This window comes from Procambarus clarkii, chromosome 65 (assembly GCF_040958095.1).
Source record: "Procambarus clarkii isolate CNS0578487 chromosome 65, FALCON_Pclarkii_2.0, whole genome shotgun sequence".
In the NCBI taxonomy this organism is placed as follows: Eukaryota; Metazoa; Arthropoda; class Malacostraca; order Decapoda; family Cambaridae; genus Procambarus; species Procambarus clarkii.
The window spans coordinates 15,106,395-15,130,159 of NC_091214.1; the positions used below are offsets into that span (position 1 = coordinate 15,106,395).

The 23,765-nt window shown below is 48.3% G+C and overlaps 2 protein-coding genes across 4 annotated transcripts in view; one reads left to right on the forward strand and one right to left on the reverse strand.

Moving 5' to 3' along the window:
• The window catches only part of LOC123771101 (myb-like protein X), a 64,053-nt gene extending 60,824 nt beyond the window's left edge, over window positions 1-3,229 (reverse strand). For all 3 annotated transcript variants that reach the window (XM_069309432.1, XM_069309433.1, XM_069309431.1), the window contains exon 1: window positions 3,015-3,229. In XM_069309432.1, coding sequence (XP_069165533.1) covers window positions 3,015-3,131 — 117 coding nt within the window. In that variant the 5' untranslated portion in view covers window positions 3,132-3,229. The remainder of the gene's footprint in view (window positions 1-3,014) is intronic.
• An 8,584-nt stretch (window positions 3,230-11,813) lies between these two features.
• Window positions 11,814-23,048, forward strand: LOC138354993 (zinc finger CCCH domain-containing protein 13-like). Its single transcript, XM_069309698.1, has 3 exons — window positions 11,814-11,825; window positions 17,356-17,596; window positions 22,372-23,048. The coding sequence occupies exons 1-3, from the start codon at window positions 11,814-11,816 to the stop codon at window positions 23,046-23,048; spliced, it is 930 nt and encodes a 309-aa protein (XP_069165799.1).
• The last annotated feature ends 717 nt before the right edge of the window (window positions 23,049-23,765 follow it).

Genomic DNA, 23,765 nt, shown 5'->3' on the forward strand with positions numbered 1-23,765 from the left:
TTATAAACAAGATATGTCAACAGTAGTTACTTAAGGGAGATACCCCTGCTTGATACCTGCTTGATGGGGTTCTGGGGTTCTATTTCATATGTTCATATGAACATATGAAATAAAAGCTAACCAAACTCTTGGGATTATCAAGCGTATTTTTGACTACTGTATAAGGAAAAGAAGGTAATGGTTCAACTGTATAAATCTCTGGTGTGCCTCCATTTGGATTACTGTATCCAAGCATGGAGACCTCCTTTTCAAAAGGATATAGCTGCTCTGGAGAAGGTGAAACATCGGGCAACAAAAGTCATTCCATAGTTAAGTCATCTCTCGTATCACTAACGCTTGGAGGCCACAGGGCTAACAACACTGCAAACCAGGCATAACAGGGCGGATCTTATTGAAACTTTTAAAATACTGAATAAATTTGAGGATGTTGATCTGGATATTTTCTTCAGAAGGTCAGATGTAACATAGACAAGGAGCAATGGTTTCAAGCTCAACAAGCCACAATGTAGGACCAAAAACCAGAGATGTTTTTTCACCCACAAGGATATTAACCTATGGAACCGCCTACCCGCCAAAGCCGTAAATGCCAAAACTGTGTTGTTTTAAAATATACCTGGAAAAGATCATCCAAGGCAAACGGGGGGACCTTCGACAAGCTACCAGCTTCCTGTCCTCGTCGAGACCACTAGGGTTAGTAGCCCTCAGGTAAATCAGGTACAGAGTATATAAAAAAAAAAACTGCTGTCCCTTAAGGATGATAAATGCACTTTACAGCAGGTGCTCAGTGACACACAGGCATCCCCTGGGGAGGTGAGAGCCAGTACCTACTCCACACACAAAGCCAACTGGGAGACTGTCTATAAACACCCAATGAACTCAGACGATAATGCATCAGGCATCCAGTGGGTAGCTGAATAAAATCGAAGCCAAACAGCAGAACCACGAATACCTCAATATTCAAAGCCCAAATGGGTAAAATTTACCAACATCTTCAGATGACCTTCAGCAGAGCAATAGCCAGTCACCCACCACACCCCATGGGTACACCAGATCACCAAGACCCACCAACTCATGGCACCTCTCGGCTATACCATGCCAGACACCACTCCCTGCCTGCTTGATTGGGTCCTGGGAGTTCTTCTACTCCCCAAGCCTGGCCTGACTTGTGAGAGTTTGGTCCACCAGACTGTTGCTTGGAGCGGTCTGCAGGCCCAAATACCCACCACAGCCCGGTTGGTCCGGCACTTTTTTTAGAAAACAGTCTAGTTTACTCTTGAAGATGTCCATGGTTGTTCCAGCTATATTTCTTATAGTCGCTGGGAGGACGTTGAACAACCGCGGACCTCTGATGTTCATACAGTGTTCTCTGATGGTGCCTATGGCACCTCTGCTCTTCACTGGTTCTATTCTGCATTTTCTTCCATATCGTTCACTCCAATATGTTGTTATTTTACTGTGTAGATTTGGGACCTGGCCCTCCAGTGTTTTCCATGTGAATATTATTTGGTACCTCTCTCGTCTCCTTTCTAGTGAGTACATTTAGAGAGCTTTGAGACGATCCCAATAATTTAGGTGCTTTATTGCGTCTATGCGTGCCGTATATGTTCTCTGTATTCCCTCTATTTCAGCAATCTCTCCTGCTCTGAAGGGGGAAGTGAGTACTGAGCAGTACTCAAGACGGGACAACACAAGTGACTTGAAGAGTACAACCATTGACGGGATCCCTGGATTTGCTTGGTTATGCTCCCTAAATGTTAGGTCGTTGGACATCATTATTCCCAAATCCTTGACATGCTGTTTTCCTACTATGGGCAGATTCGATTGTTTTGTACCCTGTATTACGTTTCAAATCCTCATTTTGGCCATACCTGATCCTCATTTTTTTTTTTTTTTTTTTTTTGCCTAAAGAACCAGCCAGAAAACAGGAAAAAATCTATCAAATTCCCTATGACCCCAGACGATATGGGTGCCACGCATAAAAAAAAAATAAAAAAAAAGCAGGCCGTTGAAGAGGAATGCCAGATGGCAGTATTGGGACCCAAAGGCAAAAATGTTGTCCTAGCCAGTAGGCTCCAGGCAAAACAGGTGTCCAGACTTCCACTTGTCATCAAGATTGAACCAGAAGTCACCCATTTATTTATTTACACCCATAAAATACTACTACTTTTTAATCAAAAGAAAAATAAGATAATAATCACGAGAAAGCATTAAGCCATTACGACTATACAGCACTTGGAAGAGATATAAGGATAAAGATTTGGGATGGGCATGGGAAAAGGAATGTGCCCAACCATTTGGATGGTCGGGGACTGAACGCCGACCTGCATTTCTACCGTGCACCCCTAGTGGCTGGACAAAAGATCAGAGAGAGAGAGAGGCTTTAACCTCACAACATGACCCACAGTTGTACTAAATTACATGTGCATGCATTTGTAGTATGATTCCTTAATGACAAGAAGTGCAAATGCTAATACGCTCGATTTGCGATGTTCTTGGTACGTTACAGTTTAATTTTTTTGCCACTTAAAAACTTGATCATGTTGAAACAATAATCAATGTTAATCTAAAGAAGAATCTCCATGTAACGAAGAATCAATGTATGAGATAAATTTTATATGAACCTTGTAGCTTTCAAAGTAATAAAGGTTAATCATGAGAAACTAACTTTATTTTGATTAGTTCAACCATTTGTACTGGATGGTTAAGAAATTAGTCTCGTCTGTTGCAGGTCAGCATTCAATTCCCGACCGTCCAAGTGGTTGGGCACCATTCCTTCCTCCCTGTCCCATCCCAAATCCTTATCCTTACATCCCTTCTAAGTGCTGTACAGTCGTAATGGCTTAACACTTTCTCCTGATAATACCACTTCCCCCTTTGGTCGCTTTTATGTCTGAAATGTCTTTGGGAGTGCCAGGCACCCGCACCTGGCACTCCTTCAGTTTAGTCAGCCTGGACAAGTGCCAAGCAACACGTTGCAAATCTCAGGAACAACTGGTGCTGGAGCTGCGACTTACCTTGATCAGCTCCTCAAGCCTTGCCTTTTCCTCGCAAATCTTTATTGAGAACTGTATTGGCTGCCCTTTGTTGTTAACAAAGAGTTCTGTCTCGCTTATTTCTTCATCATCAGACATGTTGTACGGTGTAGGAGGTAAGCCTACTGTTGTATGAGCGAGGCAGTGCGTCTTCAGCCACACAGGCCGAGGCGATGGTGTTTACGCAGCATTTCTTAACACACAAACAATAACACAATTTAGTATCTAATCATAGCAAAAAACGTCTTAATATTATATTCGTACACTTTTACTAGATCTAGAGATTAAGTATGCTGAATTCTAATAGCATACAGCTTTTGAAATTCAAATTTGCACTTTATTAATAAATGCAAGTTTGGCGGGAACGCAGTTCAGACACTGTCTATGGTTGGGGACAGGAAGCCTGTTTGACTTATCGAAGTCCTCCTAGGCCAGCTACACTTTTATCAAGATGCAACCCACAACAGCTAGCTAACTCAAGGGAACGTATTTACTACTAAGTTAACAGAGGCATCAGAGGAAAGGAAAAGTGCCAAAACATTTTTGTTCCGCCGCGAAAATTGAATCTGGAGCCCTGACAGTATTTCGTCCACATACCTGAATGCAACATTTTTTATCAATAACAAGCTTAGGTATATACAGCAATGTGCTTCTACCCTATTATATATGAAAGATTACACAGTGTAGATCAAAAACTAGCTATGAGTTCATCTAATATCACCATCTCACAGGACGGCAGCAGGTACGTTGTTACCTTTATTTAATTAACAATTAATGTTTCTAGTTACTTGTGGGAAATTCGAGGTTTTCTCGAATATAAGAGTACCAGTATTTGGCCATTGTTCCTTATTACTGCTAGAAGAACAGATCGGAGCATCGTTCATTATTACTATAAACAAGCTTAGGTATACACAGCAATGGGACTCCTGGTTCAACCTTGACGACGAGCGGACGTCTGGACCCCTCCTTCGCCTGGGAGCCGCCTGATCACGTTCTGTTTTCGTGTTTTAGCTTTGCTACTGCCGTTTGGCATCTCTGTTCAACGGGCCGGTTGTACGAGGCCTGGCGCACATATCGCCTTGGGTCACGGGAGTGTTGATAGATTTGTTTTGACGTGTTCTGGCTGGTTCTTTGGGTGGGGTGACGGTGTCCGGCGCAGGCTTGGCCGAGAGGTGCCGGGGGTTGGTGGACTCCGTGTGGCCTCAGCCGGGTTTTATTATTATTATTATTATTATTATTATTATTATTATTATTATTATTATTATTATTTTTATTATTATTATTATTATTATTATTATTATTATTATTATTATTATTATTATTATTATTATTATTATTATTATTATTATTATTATTTTCTACCACAGACGTGGCCACACATTTACAATGCTAACCAGCATATATACATTTTCTTCTGTCCTCCATGGACAGGGTTAGAGAAGTGTTAAACATATAGTTCAAGGGTTTATTGAACACTCAACCACAGAAGGTGATTCGGTGCTTTTAAAATGCTAAGCTAACCTACATACGTAAATACATAGATACACAATACAATAGGGGGGCCTCGTAGCCTGTGGATAGCGCGCAGGACTCGTAATTCTGTGGCGCGGGTTCGATTCCCGCACGAGGCAGAAACAAATGTTCAAAGTTTCTTTCACCCTAAGTGCCCCTGTTACCTAGCAGTAAATAGGTACCTGGGAGTTAGTCAGCTGTCACGGGCTGCTTCCTGGGGTGTGTGTGGTGTGGAAAAAAAAAGTAGTTAGTAAACAGTTGATTGACAGTTGAGAGGCGGGCCGAAAGAGCAAAGCTCAACCCCCGCAAAAACACAACTAGTAAACACACAGATTTACGTATGCCCTACATAAAGTGTTTGATGTGTCTTTTACAGTGTCATTAATGTACATTCACAAAGGTGAAATGTAATTCTGATCAGCTTCCATATATACTTTATACCCATACATATACATACACACACACACATATACATACATATATACACACACATGCATTCACATACATTTGTCTCATTTACTCTGACAGGGTGAGATAGCTGATAAAGAAACTAGTGTGCAATTAAGCACTTAATCACTGAAGGTGTTTTTACAAGCTCAGGTTATATAGTTACATCATATATATACATTGTATAATTGATATATTACATGGTCAATCTTGGATACAAGTCCAATATATCATCAAGTGTTCCAGTACTCATATAGTAAGTACAGTGTTCAGCATATCTTAGCCCAGGAGGGCGAAAGTCAGTCAGTATGGGACATTCTACAATATAATGTTCAAGAGAGTGCATGTTTTCTCTTTCACAAAGTTGACACATTGTGTACTGGACACTTTCACAAAGTTGACACATTGTGTACTGGACACTTTCACACAGTTGACACATTGTGTACTCGACACTTTCACAAAGTTGACACATTGTGTACTGGACACTTTCACAAAGTTGACACATTGTGTACTCGACATTTGGGTTTTGAGAAAGCTGCCAGATACGTCTATATCCCAGGCGTATTCTGGCCACTATAACATCACATTGCCGGGTTCTTGTTCTATTAGTTCCATATGTGAATGTCTCCTCACGATATCTATCATAATATTTAATGCTATAACTTTCAGGTCTTTGTGAATTTGTTAGGTCGGTGAGATTTTCATTAGATATTTGTTTAAGTATTCTCTTTGTCACTGCTAATGAAACACCCATATCAATTTCTACCACTGGTTTTCTGCAGGCTGTCTTAGCAAGCATATCAACAGTGTCATGCCTTGAGATGCCAACATGTGATGGTATCCATAGGAATTTAATCTCAAATCTGTTTTCTTTAGCAGCTAAAACATTCATTCGAATATCACTGACTATTTTCTGGGTGTCACTACTATGAGCGTTCAATGCCAGGAGTGCACTCTGCGAGTCACAGTACATAAGTCCACTGCCTTTGTCTTTTAAAAATTCAGTGGCAAGGTATATGCCTGCAAGTTCGGTTTGAGTCGTACTTGCCCAGTCATTGACGCGCTTCATTGCTGTATGTACGAGAGAAGATTGTTCAAATATGTTACATGCACATCCGGTACATCGTCCACCTTCTTCTACAGAGCCGTCGGTATAGCACTGATACACATCGTTACCCATACTCTGAGTACTTTCAGTGATGCTTTTCAGTGTTAACTGTTTTAATAATGTAGTGTGCACACTATTTTTCTTGGGCGCATTTACAAAATCAACTGATAGATCCCAGTTATCCCATGGAGTAATTGACTGATTAATCATTAGTTGAGTTGGGTACATATTTAATATTTTGATGGAGTTGGCTACCTTGTAGAACCAATATACATAATCAGATTTCGTTCTTCTTCTATAGACCTCAGGTGAGTGCAGCATATTAGAAAGTTTAGCTTGAAACTTCATGTGTTGTCTAGATCTACTCAATGCCTTCACGCCGAAAACTGTGCTAATAGACAAAATTCTCTCACTTATGGTAGGTAATTTTAACTCTGCTCTCATGTTAACTATTCTCGTGGACTTTGTAGCCCCAAGGATGAGACGCATAGCTTCATTTTGCAAGGTTTCAAGAGATTTCAGCTCTTTGTCAGTATACAGTGTGAGATGTAGAGCATTGTAGTCAATCACAGAGCGTATAAATGATACATAAAACATTCTAGCAAGTCTTACGTTAAGTCCATGATTGACACCAACAAGGACCCGCAAGGGCTTTAATCTCTCCCAAAGTCTCCTCTTGAGAGAAGAAAGGTACCCAGGGTCGTTAATGGGGACACCAAGGTATCTGTAAGACTCGCAGTTCTCAAGTGCTCGCCCATCTATATGATAATTGGCTGATGGAATACCACATGGAATGAGGGCACGAGTTTTCTGTACAGAGATAAGGAGGCCACATTCCTCAGCTCTAGTAGCAAAAGCGTCGAGCAGAACTTGCATTCTAGGCTCGGTGGCAGCCTGTAAACATATATCATCAGCATAACAAATGACAGTGTCTTCATTATTAGTTGGAAGATCTTTAATAAGTTTATGCATCAGAACGTTGAACAACAAGGGGCTGAGGACCCCACCTTGTAGAGTTCCCAGTTCAAAGTGTTTGTTCTCTGTGCTTTTAACACCATTAAACAAAACATATGCTGTTCGATTAGACAAATAGCCCTTTATCCATTTCAGTAATTTTCCTTGTATTCCCAGCTCGGCAAGCTGTTCCAGTATGATTTCTCTGTTTGCTGTATCAAAAGCTGCTGCTAGGTCGATGAAGACTGTTTGAGGGGAAGCTTCAATATGTGCGAAGTACTCAGCAAAACAGTGTTGTGTACTGAGCCCAGGCATAAATCCAAACAGTTGGGGTGACAGGTGCCCCTGTATACGATACATGAGTCGGTTAAGAACAATACGTTCAAACACTTTACAAACACACGATGTTAGAGATATGGGTCTATAATTATCTAAGTGTGGTTTGGGGATGGGAACAATGACACTCTTTGTCCAAGCATCAGGTAATACTCCTTCACGTAAACTCATTCTGTACAACACTAATAGTGGATTACCTGGTACTTGTGAGACTAATCTCAGTAGACTGTAAGTAATACCATCCTCTCCAGGAGCAGTTGATTTTCCCATCTTTAGTGCATGATTTAATTCCCATTCAGTTACATCATTAAGGTCCGACACGTCGATAGCTGTACAGGCAAGATTGATGGTTCGTTGTCTGTTGGGGCGTGTGTCATCAAGTTTGTGCTGTATGTTAATTGGGAGTGAGTCGTAGCTCGATGTTATTGCCCATTGATCAAGGAGGATGTTTGCTTGTTCCAGTGGGCTGTGGTGCAGCGGTTTGGTTGGGCTGCTTCTAGAGATTTTTCGTATCTTTTCCCAAACTTCGACATTTTCTGCTCTGCCGGAGAACACTGATTGATTGATTGATGAAGATTAAGTCACCCAAAAGGTGGCACGGGCATGAATAGCCCGCAAGTGGTGTCCCTTTGGAGCCAATACCAGTATCAAGAGCTCATACTGGAGATCTGTGGAGGTGCGACTGCACCCTGCGTGACTTTTGCGTTTTAGTTGGGGGCCGAGTTTTTGGTTTTGCTCCCCGGTGTTCTGTGTGTGGGGCGGGGCCGGTGCTTGTCACCCTGGGGGACTCCTGGTGCTCCCCAGTGTTCTGTGTGTGGGGCGGGGCCGGTGCTTGTCACCCTGGGGGACTCCTGGTGCTCCCCAGTGTTCTGTGTGTGGGGCGGGGCCGGTGCTTGTCACCCTGGGGGACTCCTGGTGCTCCCCAGTGTTCTGTGTGTGGGGCGGGGCCGGTGCTTGTCACCCTGGGGGACTCCTGGTGCTCCCCAGTGTTCTGTGTGTGGGGCGGGGCCGGTGCTTGTTACTCTGGGGGACTCCTGGTGCTCCCCAGTGTTCTGTGTGTGGGGCGGGGCCGGTGCTTGTCACCCTGGGGGACTCCTGGTGCTCCCCAGTGTTCTGTGTGTGGGGCGGGGCCGGTACTTGTCACCCTGGGGGACTCCTGGTGCTCCCCAGTGTTCTGTGTGTGGGGCGGGGCCGGTACTTGTCACCCTGGGGGACTCCTGGTGCTCCCCAGTGTTCTGTGTGTGGGGCGGGGCCGGTACTTGTCACCCTGGGGGACTCCTGGTGCTCCCCAGTGTTCTGTGTGTGGGGCGGGGCCGGTACTTGTCACCCTGGGGGACTCCTGGTGCTCCCCAGTGTTCTCTGTGAGGGGCGGGGCCGGTGCTTAAATTTTTTTTTAAATTTTGCCCCGAGGGGCGAGTTTATTGGGCAGCGCCACTCATCCTGTGAGTGGACACACCGCCATAGTGACAGTATTGGGCAGCGCCACTCATCCTGTGAGTGGACACACCGCCATAGTGACAGTATTGGGCAGCGCCACTCATCCTGTGAGTGGACACACCGCCATAGTGACAGTATTGGGCAGCGCCACTCATCCTGTGAGTGGACACACCGCCATAGTGACAGTATTGGGCCGCGCCACTCATCCTGTGAGTGGACACACCGCCATAGTGACAGTATTGGGCCGCGCCACTCATCCTGTGAGTGGACACACCGCCATAGTGACAGTATTGGGCAGCGCCACTCATCCTGTGAGTGGACACACCGCCATAGTGACAGTATTGGGCAGCGCCACTCATCCTGTGAGTGGACACACCGCCATAGTGACAGTATTGGGCAGCGCCACTCATCCTGTGAGTGGACACACCGCCATAGTGACAGTATTGGGCAGCGCCACTCATCCTGTGAGTGGACACACCGCCATAGTGACAGTATTGGGCAGCGCCACTCATCCTGTGAGTGGACATACCGCCATAGTGACAGTATTGGGCAGCGCCACTCATCCTGTGAGTGAACATACCGCCATAGCAGAATGTACAACACTCCCCAATAGGAAGAAAACCCGCTGGGTTGTTCATCCTGTCACTTGTACCCAGACACAGCTGGGACTTGCTTAACTGTCTCAAGTGAACAGCTCCTCAAACAAGAAGATTAACATTTATCAACCCTTAAAAGCTTACGTTATCTTGCGGGTGCAAAATGGGGAAATCTTTTAAGAACAGTATCAATATTTGACAAATAGTGTTTTCCTAACTCAAACAATGTGGGGTTTATTATTCTACAGTTATTCCTAATGTCTCTCAGGTGTCCACATTCACGTAGATAGTGGTCAAGGCGGTGTCCGTCACTCTCACCACAGATTCTGTAACTTCGCTGATCAACTGTTGTTTCCATTCCAAATCTCCATGGATATTTGTATCCAAGACGGATTCTCGCTATTACAGATTCTCTCACTCGTCGTCCTCCTCTTCGGCCATACTGATTGGGATTGCCAGCTGCAACCATGTTGTACCATCGTACAGATTCACTGGTTTGTGCTTCTATCCTCCTTTCCTCAGTTACCTTGTCACGGTGATGTTGCCTGATAATGGTCACACAGAATAAGGCTACAGTTCCTGGTCACTCAGAATAAAACTACAGTTCCTGGTCACTCAGAATAAGGCTACAGTTCCTGGTCACACAGAGTAAGGCTACAGTTCCTGGTCACTCAGAATAAGGCTACAGTTCCTGGTCACTCAGAGTAAGGCTACAGTTCCTGGTCACTCAGAATAAGGCTACAGTTCCTGGTCACTCAGAATAAGGCTACAGTTCCTGGTCACTCAGAATAAGACTACAGTTCCTGGTCACTCAGAGTAAGGCTACAGTTCCTGGTCACTCAGAGTAAGGCTACAGTTCCTGGTCACTCAGAATAAGGCTACAGTTCCTGGTCACTCAGAATAAGACTACAGTTCCTGGTTACTCAGAATAAGGCTACAGTTCCTGGTCACTCAGAATAGGGCTACAGTTCCTGGTCACTCAGAATAGGGCTACAGTTCCTGGTCACTCAGAATAAGGCTACAGTTCCTGGTCACTCAGAATAGGGCTATAATTCCTGGTCACACAGAATAAGGCTACAGTTCCTGGTCACTCAGAATAAGACTACAGTTCCTGGTCACTCAGAATAAGACTACAGTTCCTGGCCGTCTACGTCCACATATAGTGTATATCTTCACTTACAACCCCCCCCCCCCCCCCAAGCCTGTGATACACTGCTCCAAGTGTTGTACTGAAATGTTTGGTGATTCACACAGTGTTGCTTAATTCGCCATAGTTACTTTCTTGTTCTGGTGCCCGCCTGCACGGCTGCTCTGTTGTTCAGTCTACTGCACACACACCCCATGCCCCATGCCCCCACGACCCACGCATCACTACCCATGCCCCCACGACCCACTCATCACTACCCATGCCCCCACGACCCACGCATCACTACCCATGCCCCACTCCCCTCGTAACTGAGCTTCATGGGGCACAAGACTGCTCCACACACAGATGCATGCTATCTTATCTTGCAGTTACCGTGCCTTGATTTCGGGGATCAACGTCCTCGCGGCCCGGTCTCTGACCAGGCTTCCTAGTTGCTAGACTGGTCAAGCAGGCTGTTGTCCCCCCATCTCTCAATGTTGTCCCCACCAACATCACTTCTCACGTATGAAAGAAAGTCAGTTTCTTAGCGAACTGGTGTGAAGACGCCTTATAGATAATGACAGAATATAACCTTAGAGGTTATGTTAACTCATTGTCTCTCTTGGAGCTCTGTAGTGGTTGGGCCCTGTTCCTGTGTACACTGGCCAGGTACACACACATGTTGTGTACACTGTCCAGGTACACACACATGTTGTGTACACTGTCCAGGTACACACACATGTTGTGTACACTGGCCAGGTACACACACAGGTTGTGTACACTGGCCAGGTACACACACATGTTGTGTACACTGTCCAGGTACACACACACATGTGTACACTGTCCAGGTACACACACATGTTGTGTACACTGTCCAGGTACACACACACACATATGTACACTGTCCAGGTACACACACACATGTGTACACTGTCCAGGTACACACACACATGTGTACACTGTCCAGGTACACACACATGTTGTGTACACTGTCCAGGTACACACACATGTTGTGTACACTGTCCAGGTATACACACACACATATGTACACTGTCCAGGTACACACACACATGTGTACACTGTCCAGGTACACACACGTGTACAAGTGACTTTCGAGGGTAAGATAATTATGAGGAAAAAGAGCTAAGCCTTTACTATATACCAACACTGGGAGAGTGAGAACAACACCAACACTAAGCGAGCGTGAGAGTAGCGAGTGACAGCAGCAGGACGAAGGCCTGGACTATAAACACAGGCTGGATGCCATGAGTGATGAGGTAAGAGGCTCATGAGAGCCTCATACATGACTCATGAGAGCCTCATACATGACTTATGAGAGCCTCATACTTGACTCATGAGGGGTGGTGAGGTGGAAGGAAGACCAATAATAACAAAAACTGTTAGAGAGGGTGTGAGGTGATTCACTCCGTACCAGCGGCACAAGGCCGGGCCACCTCACTCACTCCCCGTCACAGACACACACATATGTCTCTCCCACTCCGGTTATCCTGGCACTCTCCTCCCCCAGAGTGCCAGGATATGCACTCACCACCACCAAATACCGTTTCAATTGACCAGAGATAATATTCAGTACATGTTTTCCCACAATATCGCCATTACAAAATGGGAAGGACACCGGCGGCGATGGCAACACCGAGAGAAAGCCAGAGCGCTCTTACTCTGCCTGAAAGCTGACGGTGGACTGAAGGCCATTCTCCGCTCTGCTATAAGACTTTTACATCGCTCTAAGAGCAAGATATAACTCGGGGAAATTATAAATTATATGGCGTCGTTGTGTAGTGCCATGTAAGTCGTTGTGTAGTGCCATGGCAGGTCGTGTGGACAGGCGGGATACCGCACGCAGCTGCACATTAGGCTTCCCGACGTCTGGTACACAAACAGGTTAGGGTAATCCAAGCGCTATTATGTTAGGAGTAGATTATGCGCTTGTCTGGTTGTGGTGGTCTGTATGGTGAGGCGGTTGGCATTGTCTCATTGGCGCGGTGTATAGTGAATGGCTGGTATGGTGAGTGCTGTTGGTCACCATTGTCAGCCACTACCATCATCATCACTGCACCTGCTGTTGTTAGCACGACCCGTTACCTCAATAATATTGTTCATTATCATATCATAGGTTATGTCGTTGTCACCACACCACCACATACCAACACATCACCACCACCCCAACACTACCAACACACCACCTCCACCCCAACACTACCAACACACCACCACCACCACACCACATACCAACACACCACCACCACCACATACCAACACACCACCACCACCACACCACATACCAACACACCACCACCACCACATACCAACACACCACCACCACCACACCACATACCAACACACCACCTCCACCCCAACACTACCAACACACACCACCACCACCCCACCACATACCAACACACCACCACCACCACACCACATACCAACACACCATCACCACCACATACCAACACACCACCACCACCCCACCACATACCAACACACCACCACAGGCAGCTATGTCCGGTGTTGCAGACATTTCCATGTTTGGTTCTCAATTGACCTGTTGAACTGAACTATTCATGTGGAGCCCACGACACCCCACCCAGACACACCCCACCCAGACACACCCCACCCAGACACACCCCACCCACACACACCCCACCCAGACACACCCCACCCAGACACACCCCACCCAGACACACCCCACCCACACACACCCCACCCAGACACACCCCACCCAGACACACCCCACCCAGACACACCCCACCCAGACACACCCCACCCACACACACCCCAACCAGACACACCCCACCCAGACACACCCCACCCAGACACACCCCACCCAGACACACCCCACCCAGACACACCCCACCCAGACACACCCCACCCAGACACACCCCACCCAGACACACCCCACCCAGACACACCCCACCCAGACACACCCCACCCAGACACACCCCACCCAGACTACACCCCACCCAGACACACCCCACCCAGACACACCCCACCCAGACACACCCCACCCAGACTACACCCCACCCAGACACACCCCACCCAGACTACACCCCACCCAGACTACACCCCACCCAGACACACCCCACCCAGACACACCCCACCCAGACTACACCCCACCCAGACACACCCCACCCAGACTACACCCCACCCAGACACACCCCACCCAGACACACCCCACCCAGACACACCCCACCCAGACTACACCCCCACCCAGACACACCCCACCCAGACTACACCCCACCCAGACACACCCCACCCAGACTACACCCCACCCAGACACACCCCACCCAGACACACCCCACCCAGACACACCCCACCCAGACACACCCCACCCAGACTACACCCCACCCAGACACACCCCACCCAGACTACACCCCACCCAGACACACCCCACCCAGACTACACCCCACCCGGACACACCCCACCCAGACTACACCCCACCCAGACACACCCCACCCAGACTACACCCCACCCAGACTACACCCCACCCAGACTACACCCCACCCAGACTACACCCCACCCAGACACACCCCACCCAGACACACCCCACCCAGACTACACCCCACCCAGACACACCCCACCCAGACACACCCCACCCAGACTACACCCCACCCAGACACACCCCACCCAGACACACCCCACCCAGACTACACCCCACCCAGACTACACCCCACCCAGACACACCCCACCCAGACTACACCCCACCCAGACACACCCCACCCAGACTACACCCCACCCAGACTACACCCCACCCAGACACACCCCACCCAGACACACCCCACCCAGACTACACCCCACCCAGACTACACCCCACCCAGACACACCCCACCCAGACACACCCCACCCAGACTACACCCCACCCAGACACACCCCACCCAGACTACACCCCACCCAGACACACCCCACCCAGACACACCCCACCCAGACACACCCCACCCAGACTACACCCCACCCAGACACACCCCACCCAGACTACACCCCACCCAGACTACACCCCACCCAGACACACCCCACCCAGACACACCCCACCCAGACTACACCCCACCCAGACTACACCCCACCCAGACTACACCCCACCCAGACACACCCCACCCAGACACACCCCACCCAGACTACACTCCACCCAGACTACACCCCACCCAGACACACCCCACCCAGACTACACCCCACCCAGACACACCCCACCCAGACTACACCCCACCCAGACACACCCCACCCAGACACACCCCACCCAGACTACACCCCACCCAGACACACCCCACCCAGACACACCCCACCCAGACTACACCCCACCCAGACACACCCCACCCAGACTACACCCCACCCAGACACACCCCACCCAGACTACACCCCACCCAGACACACCCCACCCAGACTACACCCCACCCAGACACACCCCACCCAGACTACACCCCACCCAGACACACCCCACCTAGACACACCCCACCCAGACACACCCCACCCAGACACACCCCACCCAGACACACCCCACCCAGACACACCCCACCCAGACACACCCCACCCAGACTACACCCCACCCAGACTACACCCCACCCAGACTACACCCCACCCAGACACACCCCACCCAGACTACACCCCACCCAGACACACCCCACCCAGACTACACCCCACCCAGACACACCCCACCCAGACACACCCCACCCAGACTACACCCCACCCAGACACACCCCACCCAGACACACCCCACCCAGACTACACCCCACCCAGACTACACCCCACCCAGACACACCCCACCCAGACACACCCCACCCAGACTACACCCCACCCAGACTACACCCCACCCAGACTACACCCCACCCAGACACACCCCACCCAGACACACCCCACCCAGACTACACCCCACCCAGACACACCCCACCCAGACACACCCCACCCAGACTACACCCCACCCAGACTACACCCCACCCAGACACACCCCACCCAGACACACCCCACCCAGACTACACCCCACCCAGACACACCCCACCCAGACACACCCCACCCAGACACACCCCACCCAGACACACCCCACCCAGACTACACCCCACCCAGACACACCCCACCCAGACTACACCCCACCCAGACACACCCCACCCAGACTACACCCCACCTAGACACACCCCACCCAGACACACCCCACCCAGACACACCCCACCCAGACACACCCCACCCAGACTACACCCCACCCAGACACACCCCACCCAGACACACCCCACCCAGACACACCCCACCCAGACACACCCCACCCACACACACCCCACCCAGACACACCCCACCCAGACACACCCCACCCAGACACCCCACCCAGACTACACCCCACCCAGACTACACCCCACCCAGACACACCCCACCCAGACACACCCCACCCAGACACACCCCACCCAGACACACCCCACCCAGACTACACCCCACCCAGACTACACCCCACCCAGACACACCCCACCCAGACTACACCCCACCCAGACACACCCCACCCAGACACACCCCACCCAGACTACACCCCACCCAGACACACCCCACCCAGACTACACCCCACCCAGACACACCCCACCCAGACACACCCCACCCAGACACACCCCACCCAGACACACCCCACCCAGACACACCCCACCCAGACTACACCCCACCCAGACTACACCACACCCAGACTACACCCCACCCAGACACACCCCACCCAGACACACCCCACCCAGACTACACCCCACCCAGACACACCCCACCCAGACACACCCCACCCAGACTACACCCCACCCAGACACACCCCACCCAGACACACCCCACCCAGACTACACCCCACCCAGACACACCCCACCCAGACACACCCCACCCAGACTACACCCCACCCAGACACACCCCACCCAGACACACCCCACCCAGACACACCCCACCCAGACTACACCCCACCCAGACACACCCCACCCAGACACACCCCACCCAGACACATCCCACCCAGACACACCCCACCCAGACACACCCCACCCAGACTACACCCCACCCAGACACACCCCACCCAGACACACCCCACCCAGACTACACCCCACCCAGACACACCCCACCCAGACACACCCCACCCAGACACACCCCACCCAGACACACCCAACCCAGACTACACCCCACCCAGACACACCCCACCCAGACACACCCCACCCAGACTACACCCCACCCAGACTACAGCGTCAACAACTGTTGTGAGCGTCAACAGTCTGGTAGATAGTGAGCGTCAACAGTCAGTAGATAGTGAGCGTCAACAGTCAGGTAGATAGTGAACGCCAACAGTCAGTAGATAGTGAGCGTCAACAGTCAGTAGATAGTGAGTGTCAACAGTCAGGTAGATAGTGAGCGTCAACAGTTAGTAGATAGTGAGCATCAACAGTCAGTATATGTGAGCGTCAACTGTCAATAGATAGTGAGCGTCAACAGTCTGGTAGATAGTGAGCGTCAACAGTCAGGTACATAGTGAGCGTCAACAGTCAGTAGATAGTGAGCGTCAACAGTCAGTAGATAGTGAGCGTCAACAGTCAGTAGATAGTGAGCATCAACAGTTAGTAGATAGTGAGCATCAACAGTCAGTAGATGTGAGCGTCAACTGTCAATAGATAGTGAGCGTCAACAGTCAGTAGATAGTGAGCGTCAACAGTTAGTAGATAGTGAGCATCAACAGTCAGTAGATAGTGAGCGTCAGCAGTCAGGTAGATAGTGAGCGTCAACAGTCAGGTAGATAGTGAGCGTCAACAGTCAGGTAGATAGTGAGCGTCAACAATCAGGTAGATAGTGAGCGTCAACCGTCAGGTAGATAGTGAGCGTCAACAGTCAGTAGATAGTGAGCGTCAACAGTCAGTAGATAGTGAGCGTCAACAGTCAATAGATAGTGAGCGTCAACAGTCAGTAGATAGTGAGCGTCAACAGTTAGTAGATAGTGAGCGTCAACAGTCAATAGATAGTGAGCGTCAACAGTCAGTAGATAGTGAGCGTCAACAGTCAATAGATAGTGAGCGTCAACAGTCAGTAGATAGTGAGCGTCAACCGTCAGGTAGATAGTGAGCGTCAACAGTTAGTAGATAGTGAGCGTCAACAGTCAATAGATAGTGAGCGTCAACAGTCAGTAGATAGTGAGCGTCAACAGTCAATAGATAGTGAGCGTCAACAGTCAGTAGATAGTGAGCGTCAACAGTCAGTAGATAGTGAGCGTCAACAATCAATAGATAGTGAGCGCCAACAGTCAGGTAGATAGTGAGCGTCAACAGTCAATAGATAGTGAGCGCCAACAGTCAGGTAGTTAGTGAGCGTCAACAGTCAATAGATAGTGAGCGCCAACAGTCAGGTAGATAGTGTGCGTTAACAGTCAATAGATAGTGAGCGCCAACAGTCAGGTAGATAGTGAGCGTCAACAGTCAATAGATAGTGAGCGCCAACAGTCAGGTAGATAGTGAGCGTCAACAGTCAATAGATAGTGGGCGTCAACAGTCAGTAGATAGTGAGCGTCAACAATCAGTAGATAGTGAGCGTCAACAGTCAGTAGATAGTGAGCGTCAACAGTCAATAGATAGTGAGCGTCAACAGTCAGGTAGATAGTGAGCGTCAAACGTCAGTAGATAGTGAGCGTCAACAGTCAATAGATAGTGAGCGTCAACAGTCAGTATATAGTGAGCGTCAACAGTCAGTAGATAGTGAGCGTCAACAGTCAGGTAGATAGTGAGCGTCAACAGTCAATAAATAGTGAGCGTCAACAGTCAGGTAGATAGTGAGCGTCAACAGTCAATAAATAGTGAGCGTCAACAGTCAATAAATAGTGAGCGTCAACAGTCAATAAATAGTGAGCGTCAACAGTCAGGTAGATAGTGAGCGTCAACAGTCAGGTAGATAGTGAGCGTCAACAGTCAATAAATAGTGAGCGTCAACAATCAGGTAGATAGTGAGTGTCAACAGTCAGGTAGATAGTGAGCGTCAACAGTCAGTAGATAGTGAGCGTCAACAGTCAATAAATAGTGAGCGTCAACAGTCAGGTAGATAGTGAGCGTCAACAGTCAGGTAGATAGTGAGCGTCAACAGTCAGGTAGATAGTGAGCGTCAACAGTCAGTAGATAGTGAGCGTCAACAGTCAGTAGATAGTGAGCGTCAACAGTTAGTAGATAGTGAGCGTCAACAATCAGTAGATAGTGAGCGTCAACAGTTAGTAGATAGTGAGCGTCAACAGTTAGTAGATAGTGAGCGTCAACAGTTAGTAGATAGTGAGCGTCAACAGTCAGTAGATAGTGAGCGTCAACAGTTAGTAGATAGTGAGCATCAACAGTTAGTAGATAGTGAGCGTCATCAGTCAGGTAGATAGTGAACGTCAACAGTCAGTAGATAGTGAGCGTCAACAGTCAGGTAGATAGTGAGCGTCAACAGTCAGTAGATAGTGAGCGTCAACAGTTAGTAGATAGTGAGCATCAACAGTCAGTAGATAGTGAGCGTCAACAGTCAATAGATAGTGAGCGTCAACAGTCAATAGATAGTGATCGTCAACAGTTAGTAGATAGAGAGCGTCAACAGTCAGTAGATAGTGAGCGTCAACAGTCAATAGATAGAGAGCGTCAACAGTCAGTAGATAGTGAGCGTCAACAGTTAGTAGATAGTGAGCGTCTACAGTCAGTAGATAGTGAGCGTCAACAGTCAGGTAGATAGTGAGCGTCAACAGTCAGTAGATATTAAGCGTCAAGTCAGGTAGATAGTGAGCGTCAACAGTCAGGTAGATAGTGAGCGTCAACAGTCAGGTAGATAGTGAGCGTCAACAGTCAGGTAGATAGTGAGCGTCAACAGTGAATTGAGTGAGCGTCAACAATCAGTAGATAGTGAGCGTGAACAGTCAGGTAGATAGTGAGCGTCAACAGTCAGTAGATATTAAGCGTCAAGTCAGGTAGTTAGTGAGCGTCTACAGTCAGGTAGATAGTGAGCGTCAACAGTCAATAGATAGTGAGCGTCAACAGTTAGGAGATAGTGAGCGTCAACAGTCAGGTAGATAGTGAGCGTCAACAGTCAGTAGATAGTGAGCGTCAACAGTTAGTAGATAGTGAGCGTCAACAGTCAATAAATAGTGAGCGTTAACAGTCAGGTAGATAGTGAGCGTCAACAGTCAGTAGATAATGAGCGTCAACAGTCAGGTAGATAGTGAGCGTCAACAGTCAGTTGATAGTGAACGTCAACAGTCAGGTAGATAGTGAGCGTCAACAGTTAGTAGATAGTGAGCGTCAACAGTCAATAGATAGTGAGCGTCAACAATCAGTAGATAGTGAGCGTCAACAGTCAGTAGATAGTGAGCGTCAACAGTCAGTAGATAGTGAGCGTCAACAGTCAGGTAGATAGTGAGCGTCAACAGTCAGTAGATAGTGAGCGTCAACAGTCAGTAGATAGTGAGCATCAACAGTCAGTAAATAGTGAGCGTCAACAGTCACATAGAGCCAGTTACCTGTCCAGTTACACATACATGTCCAATAGGTTTGACTGGGGGGATCCAGATCTCTTCATTATCTATACAATCAGTCACAATATGTAAGGTGTGTGCAGGTACCGCCGTGGGAGGTCATTAAGGTGACCTCACAGGTCACTGACGAGTGACCTGAAAGGGTCATTCAACAGGCTGTAAGTCATGGTGTACTGATCCTTCTCGCGTCGCTAGTAGCTATTGGGGGGTAGAAATAGCCTAAGCTACTCTATCCCTTTGAGATTTCTTTCTTTCTTATCTCAATAAACATACTTGAACTTCAGTAGCTATTTGCCCATTTTTATGTTCGAACTATTGAATATATCTCAAATTGTGTCATAACTGGAGCGCGACAACTACACATCCTTGGAACAAAGACCTGTGAATCCGGCCCCTGGAGATCTTTCTGTCGGTACACTTATGTGACAGTCAAATTTATTGAGAAAATATTTACACCCTAGAAGGACAGAGTAGTGGCATAGGCTGTCTACCCCCTAATGTAGGTAAGTTAAATTTTTAGTTGTCTTATCTTTGTAACATTCACTATTTTTTATCCAATTTCAATTTATTTCTTTATTATACATCCCATACCTATCCCGTGGGCGGTGACGGAAAGGGTTACAGAGGCATATGATCGGTTCAGGAAACCCCATAGTACATTTAGTTAATCAGGTGACAATCTTTTGAAGCTAGTTACACAATTGTTAATGTTACATACGCATGTACATATACAATCATTTACACAAATACATATACATATCAATAATCTTTTTATATCCCAAGTGATTCAACAGGAGGTTCACAGAAGTCACTATACAAGGCACTTTACATATATGATGAGTTACATAATTACTAGTCTTGTTGCACACCCACCTCAACTGCCCCCGCCACCCACACTCACACTGCCACCCAACTGAGCGGCTGCTTTACAGTCATATGCAGGCTTCACCTACAGTAAGCAAATTTTGGATACTTCACTAAGATTCCCGGCAGTACTTCATTATGAATGAAGTACTTACACAGTTCTGTGATTCCATTTTTTTGCAGAGATATTCCTGCGCGGGCCCTAAGCCTCTGGCTGGCCCACTAAGTGTTGCTTGTTTCTGTTTTAATTGGGCGGAGTATGAGTATTTATGAAACGGGAATTCCGTTGATGTTGTTATCTCTAAATTCCGTGATTTTTTTCACATTCCATCATATAATGACGCAAAGTATGAGAATAGTTCTGCTGACACAGTTTACATTTAGTCAGATCTACATCAGCAGATGTTACAAACTCCCAGAGGTCCTTGTAGCCGAGCATAAGCCTAGCAGTGTTAACATTCTAGAAGTCTGCTAATCATATTGGATGACGCATAGACGTGCGGCTCTTCCTGCATAATAAAATGATAGATGGAATAACTGGGGTGAATTTCACTTTACCTCAAGTCTACGAGATTTTGGTTGACGTTCCCAGATTTTGTTATCCGTGGTTTAAGAATGTTGATTGCATGAAGTGCATAGGGTATTATTATACACTCACACTCACCCACTGCAAAGTGCCTGATAAATCGAGACAATAGAACATTACACCATGGAACATTGTATTTGACAAACACATCTGGCAACCAATTATCAGGATGAATATAAAAGACAGCAGACATAACAAACAACTTAATTTAGAGAAGAAAATCAATAAATGCACAAAATATGAAAAATAACTGACAAATTAAATATAACGTCGAAATTATATAGAAGCCTCCATTACCTTAACATTTTTATCAGAGGTTAATCTGGATCAAAAATTGTAATATGATTTATTTCCATAATATTTAATTCCAAATATATAAAAATCCAGGTGAGGGTAATCTTTGCCGAATGCTTGCATCTAATTCAGAGCTGCACTGAACATTGTCCCCTTGTGCCCAGAGAGGCAGGATTGGCCACCGATTCGTACATGTTCGACACTGTTCACCTAATAGTAATTACGAATCTTGATTGGAAACTGAATGGCGGATAGAGTTGCTGGGAAAACTAATAGTTTAAAGATAATTAAGATAAGTTGCTGGGAAGAATTTCTCTAAGCCACCTCAGTGTTAATAGTCATATCCTCCTGTACCTTGCTGTGTAAGAAGGATTAAAACCCACTGTGTGAGGCTGGAAAACCTATACTGTGTGTACACCCAATCCTTCTCTCAGCCACGCTAGTGACGTCATATATTTACACACTTATATCGTTTCAATGTGAGAGGGTCATGGCGCGTCTGTGCAACGTGTTGACGTCGACTGTGACTAGGCGAAGTGTGACGCACGTAACAGCCAGGCGAAGTGTGACGCACGTAACAGCCAGGCGGTGCGTAATGCAGGTAACAGCCAGGCGGTGCGTGATGCAGGTAACAGCCAGGCGGTGCGTGATGCACGTAGCAGCCAGGCGGTGCGTGATGCAGGTAACAGCCAGGCGGTGCGTGATGCACGTAACAGCCAGGCGGTGCGTGATGCAGGTAACAGCCAGGCGGTGCGTGATGCAGGTAACAGCCAGGCGGTGCGTGATGCAGGTAACAGCCAGGCGGTGCGTGATGCACGTAACAGCCAGGCGGTGCGTGATGCACGTAGCAGCCAGGTGGTGCGTGATGCACGTAGCAGCCAGGTGGTGCGTGATGCACGTAGCAGCCAGGCGGTGCGTGATGCACGTAGCAGCCAGGTGGTGCGTGATGCACGTAGCAGCCAGGCGGTGCGTGATGCACGTAGCAGCCAGGTGGTGCGTGATGCACGTAGCAGCCAGGCGGTGCGTGATGCACGTAGCAGCCAGGTGGTGCGTGATGCACGTAGCAGCCAGGTGGTGCGTGATGCACGTAGCAGCCAGGTGGTGCGTGATGCACGTAGCAGCCAGGTGGTGCGTGATGCACGTAGCAGCCAGGCGGTGCGTGATGCACGTAGCAGCCAGGCGGTGCGTGATGCACGTAGCAGCCAGGCGGTGCGTGATGCACGTAGCAGCCAGGTGGTGCGTGATGCACGTAGCAGCCAGGCGGTGCGTAACAAATAACCTGTCTACTGGGAATGATTGTTACTGGTCATCGGTGCTCCTGGCCCCTGAGGCCTTTGTTCGGCAAGGTCGTCGTCACACTGGATGATTGTGGCCTATACACCAAGCTAGGCTATTGGTAATTGCTTGGATGGTTTACACTCGGAATCTGCTGACACATGGGTGATGTCATCTCGGGGGCCCTCGGCTGACCGCCGCACATAACCAGTGACGTCGGGGCGAGGAGAGGATGGGGAGAGAGGGGCGAGTCCTGCGCCCCTGGCAACCATGCCCGCTGGGTGCCGGTGAGGGGGGATGGAGACCTTATAAGGAGGTGGAGCGTCACAAGGAGGTGGCGGCACGGCGCTTAGACTCCCCGAAGGACCCCACCGGAGGGCTGTGGAGCTCCCTCCCCGCGAGGTCCTGTGTGACTTTTACTGCTCTATATTGACGCCCTTCATCCCTGCTATAAGGGCGAATTAGCTCATCCTACAAAAGATCCCATCTATCCATAGATCTACAGTATCAGCGACTGGAACTTTGAGCTCTGTAATTACCGGTACTTCATATGCGTACTTGTAGCTGGTTTTTTAAATGGTTTTTCATACCGAACAGGGTAGCAGCACATTGCTGTGTATACATAAACTTGTTAAAAAAACTAAATTATTTGAGAGGAATCTTATAGGAACTGGTAACAATTATTATAATATAATATTTCCATGATTCAGTGCCTAGCTC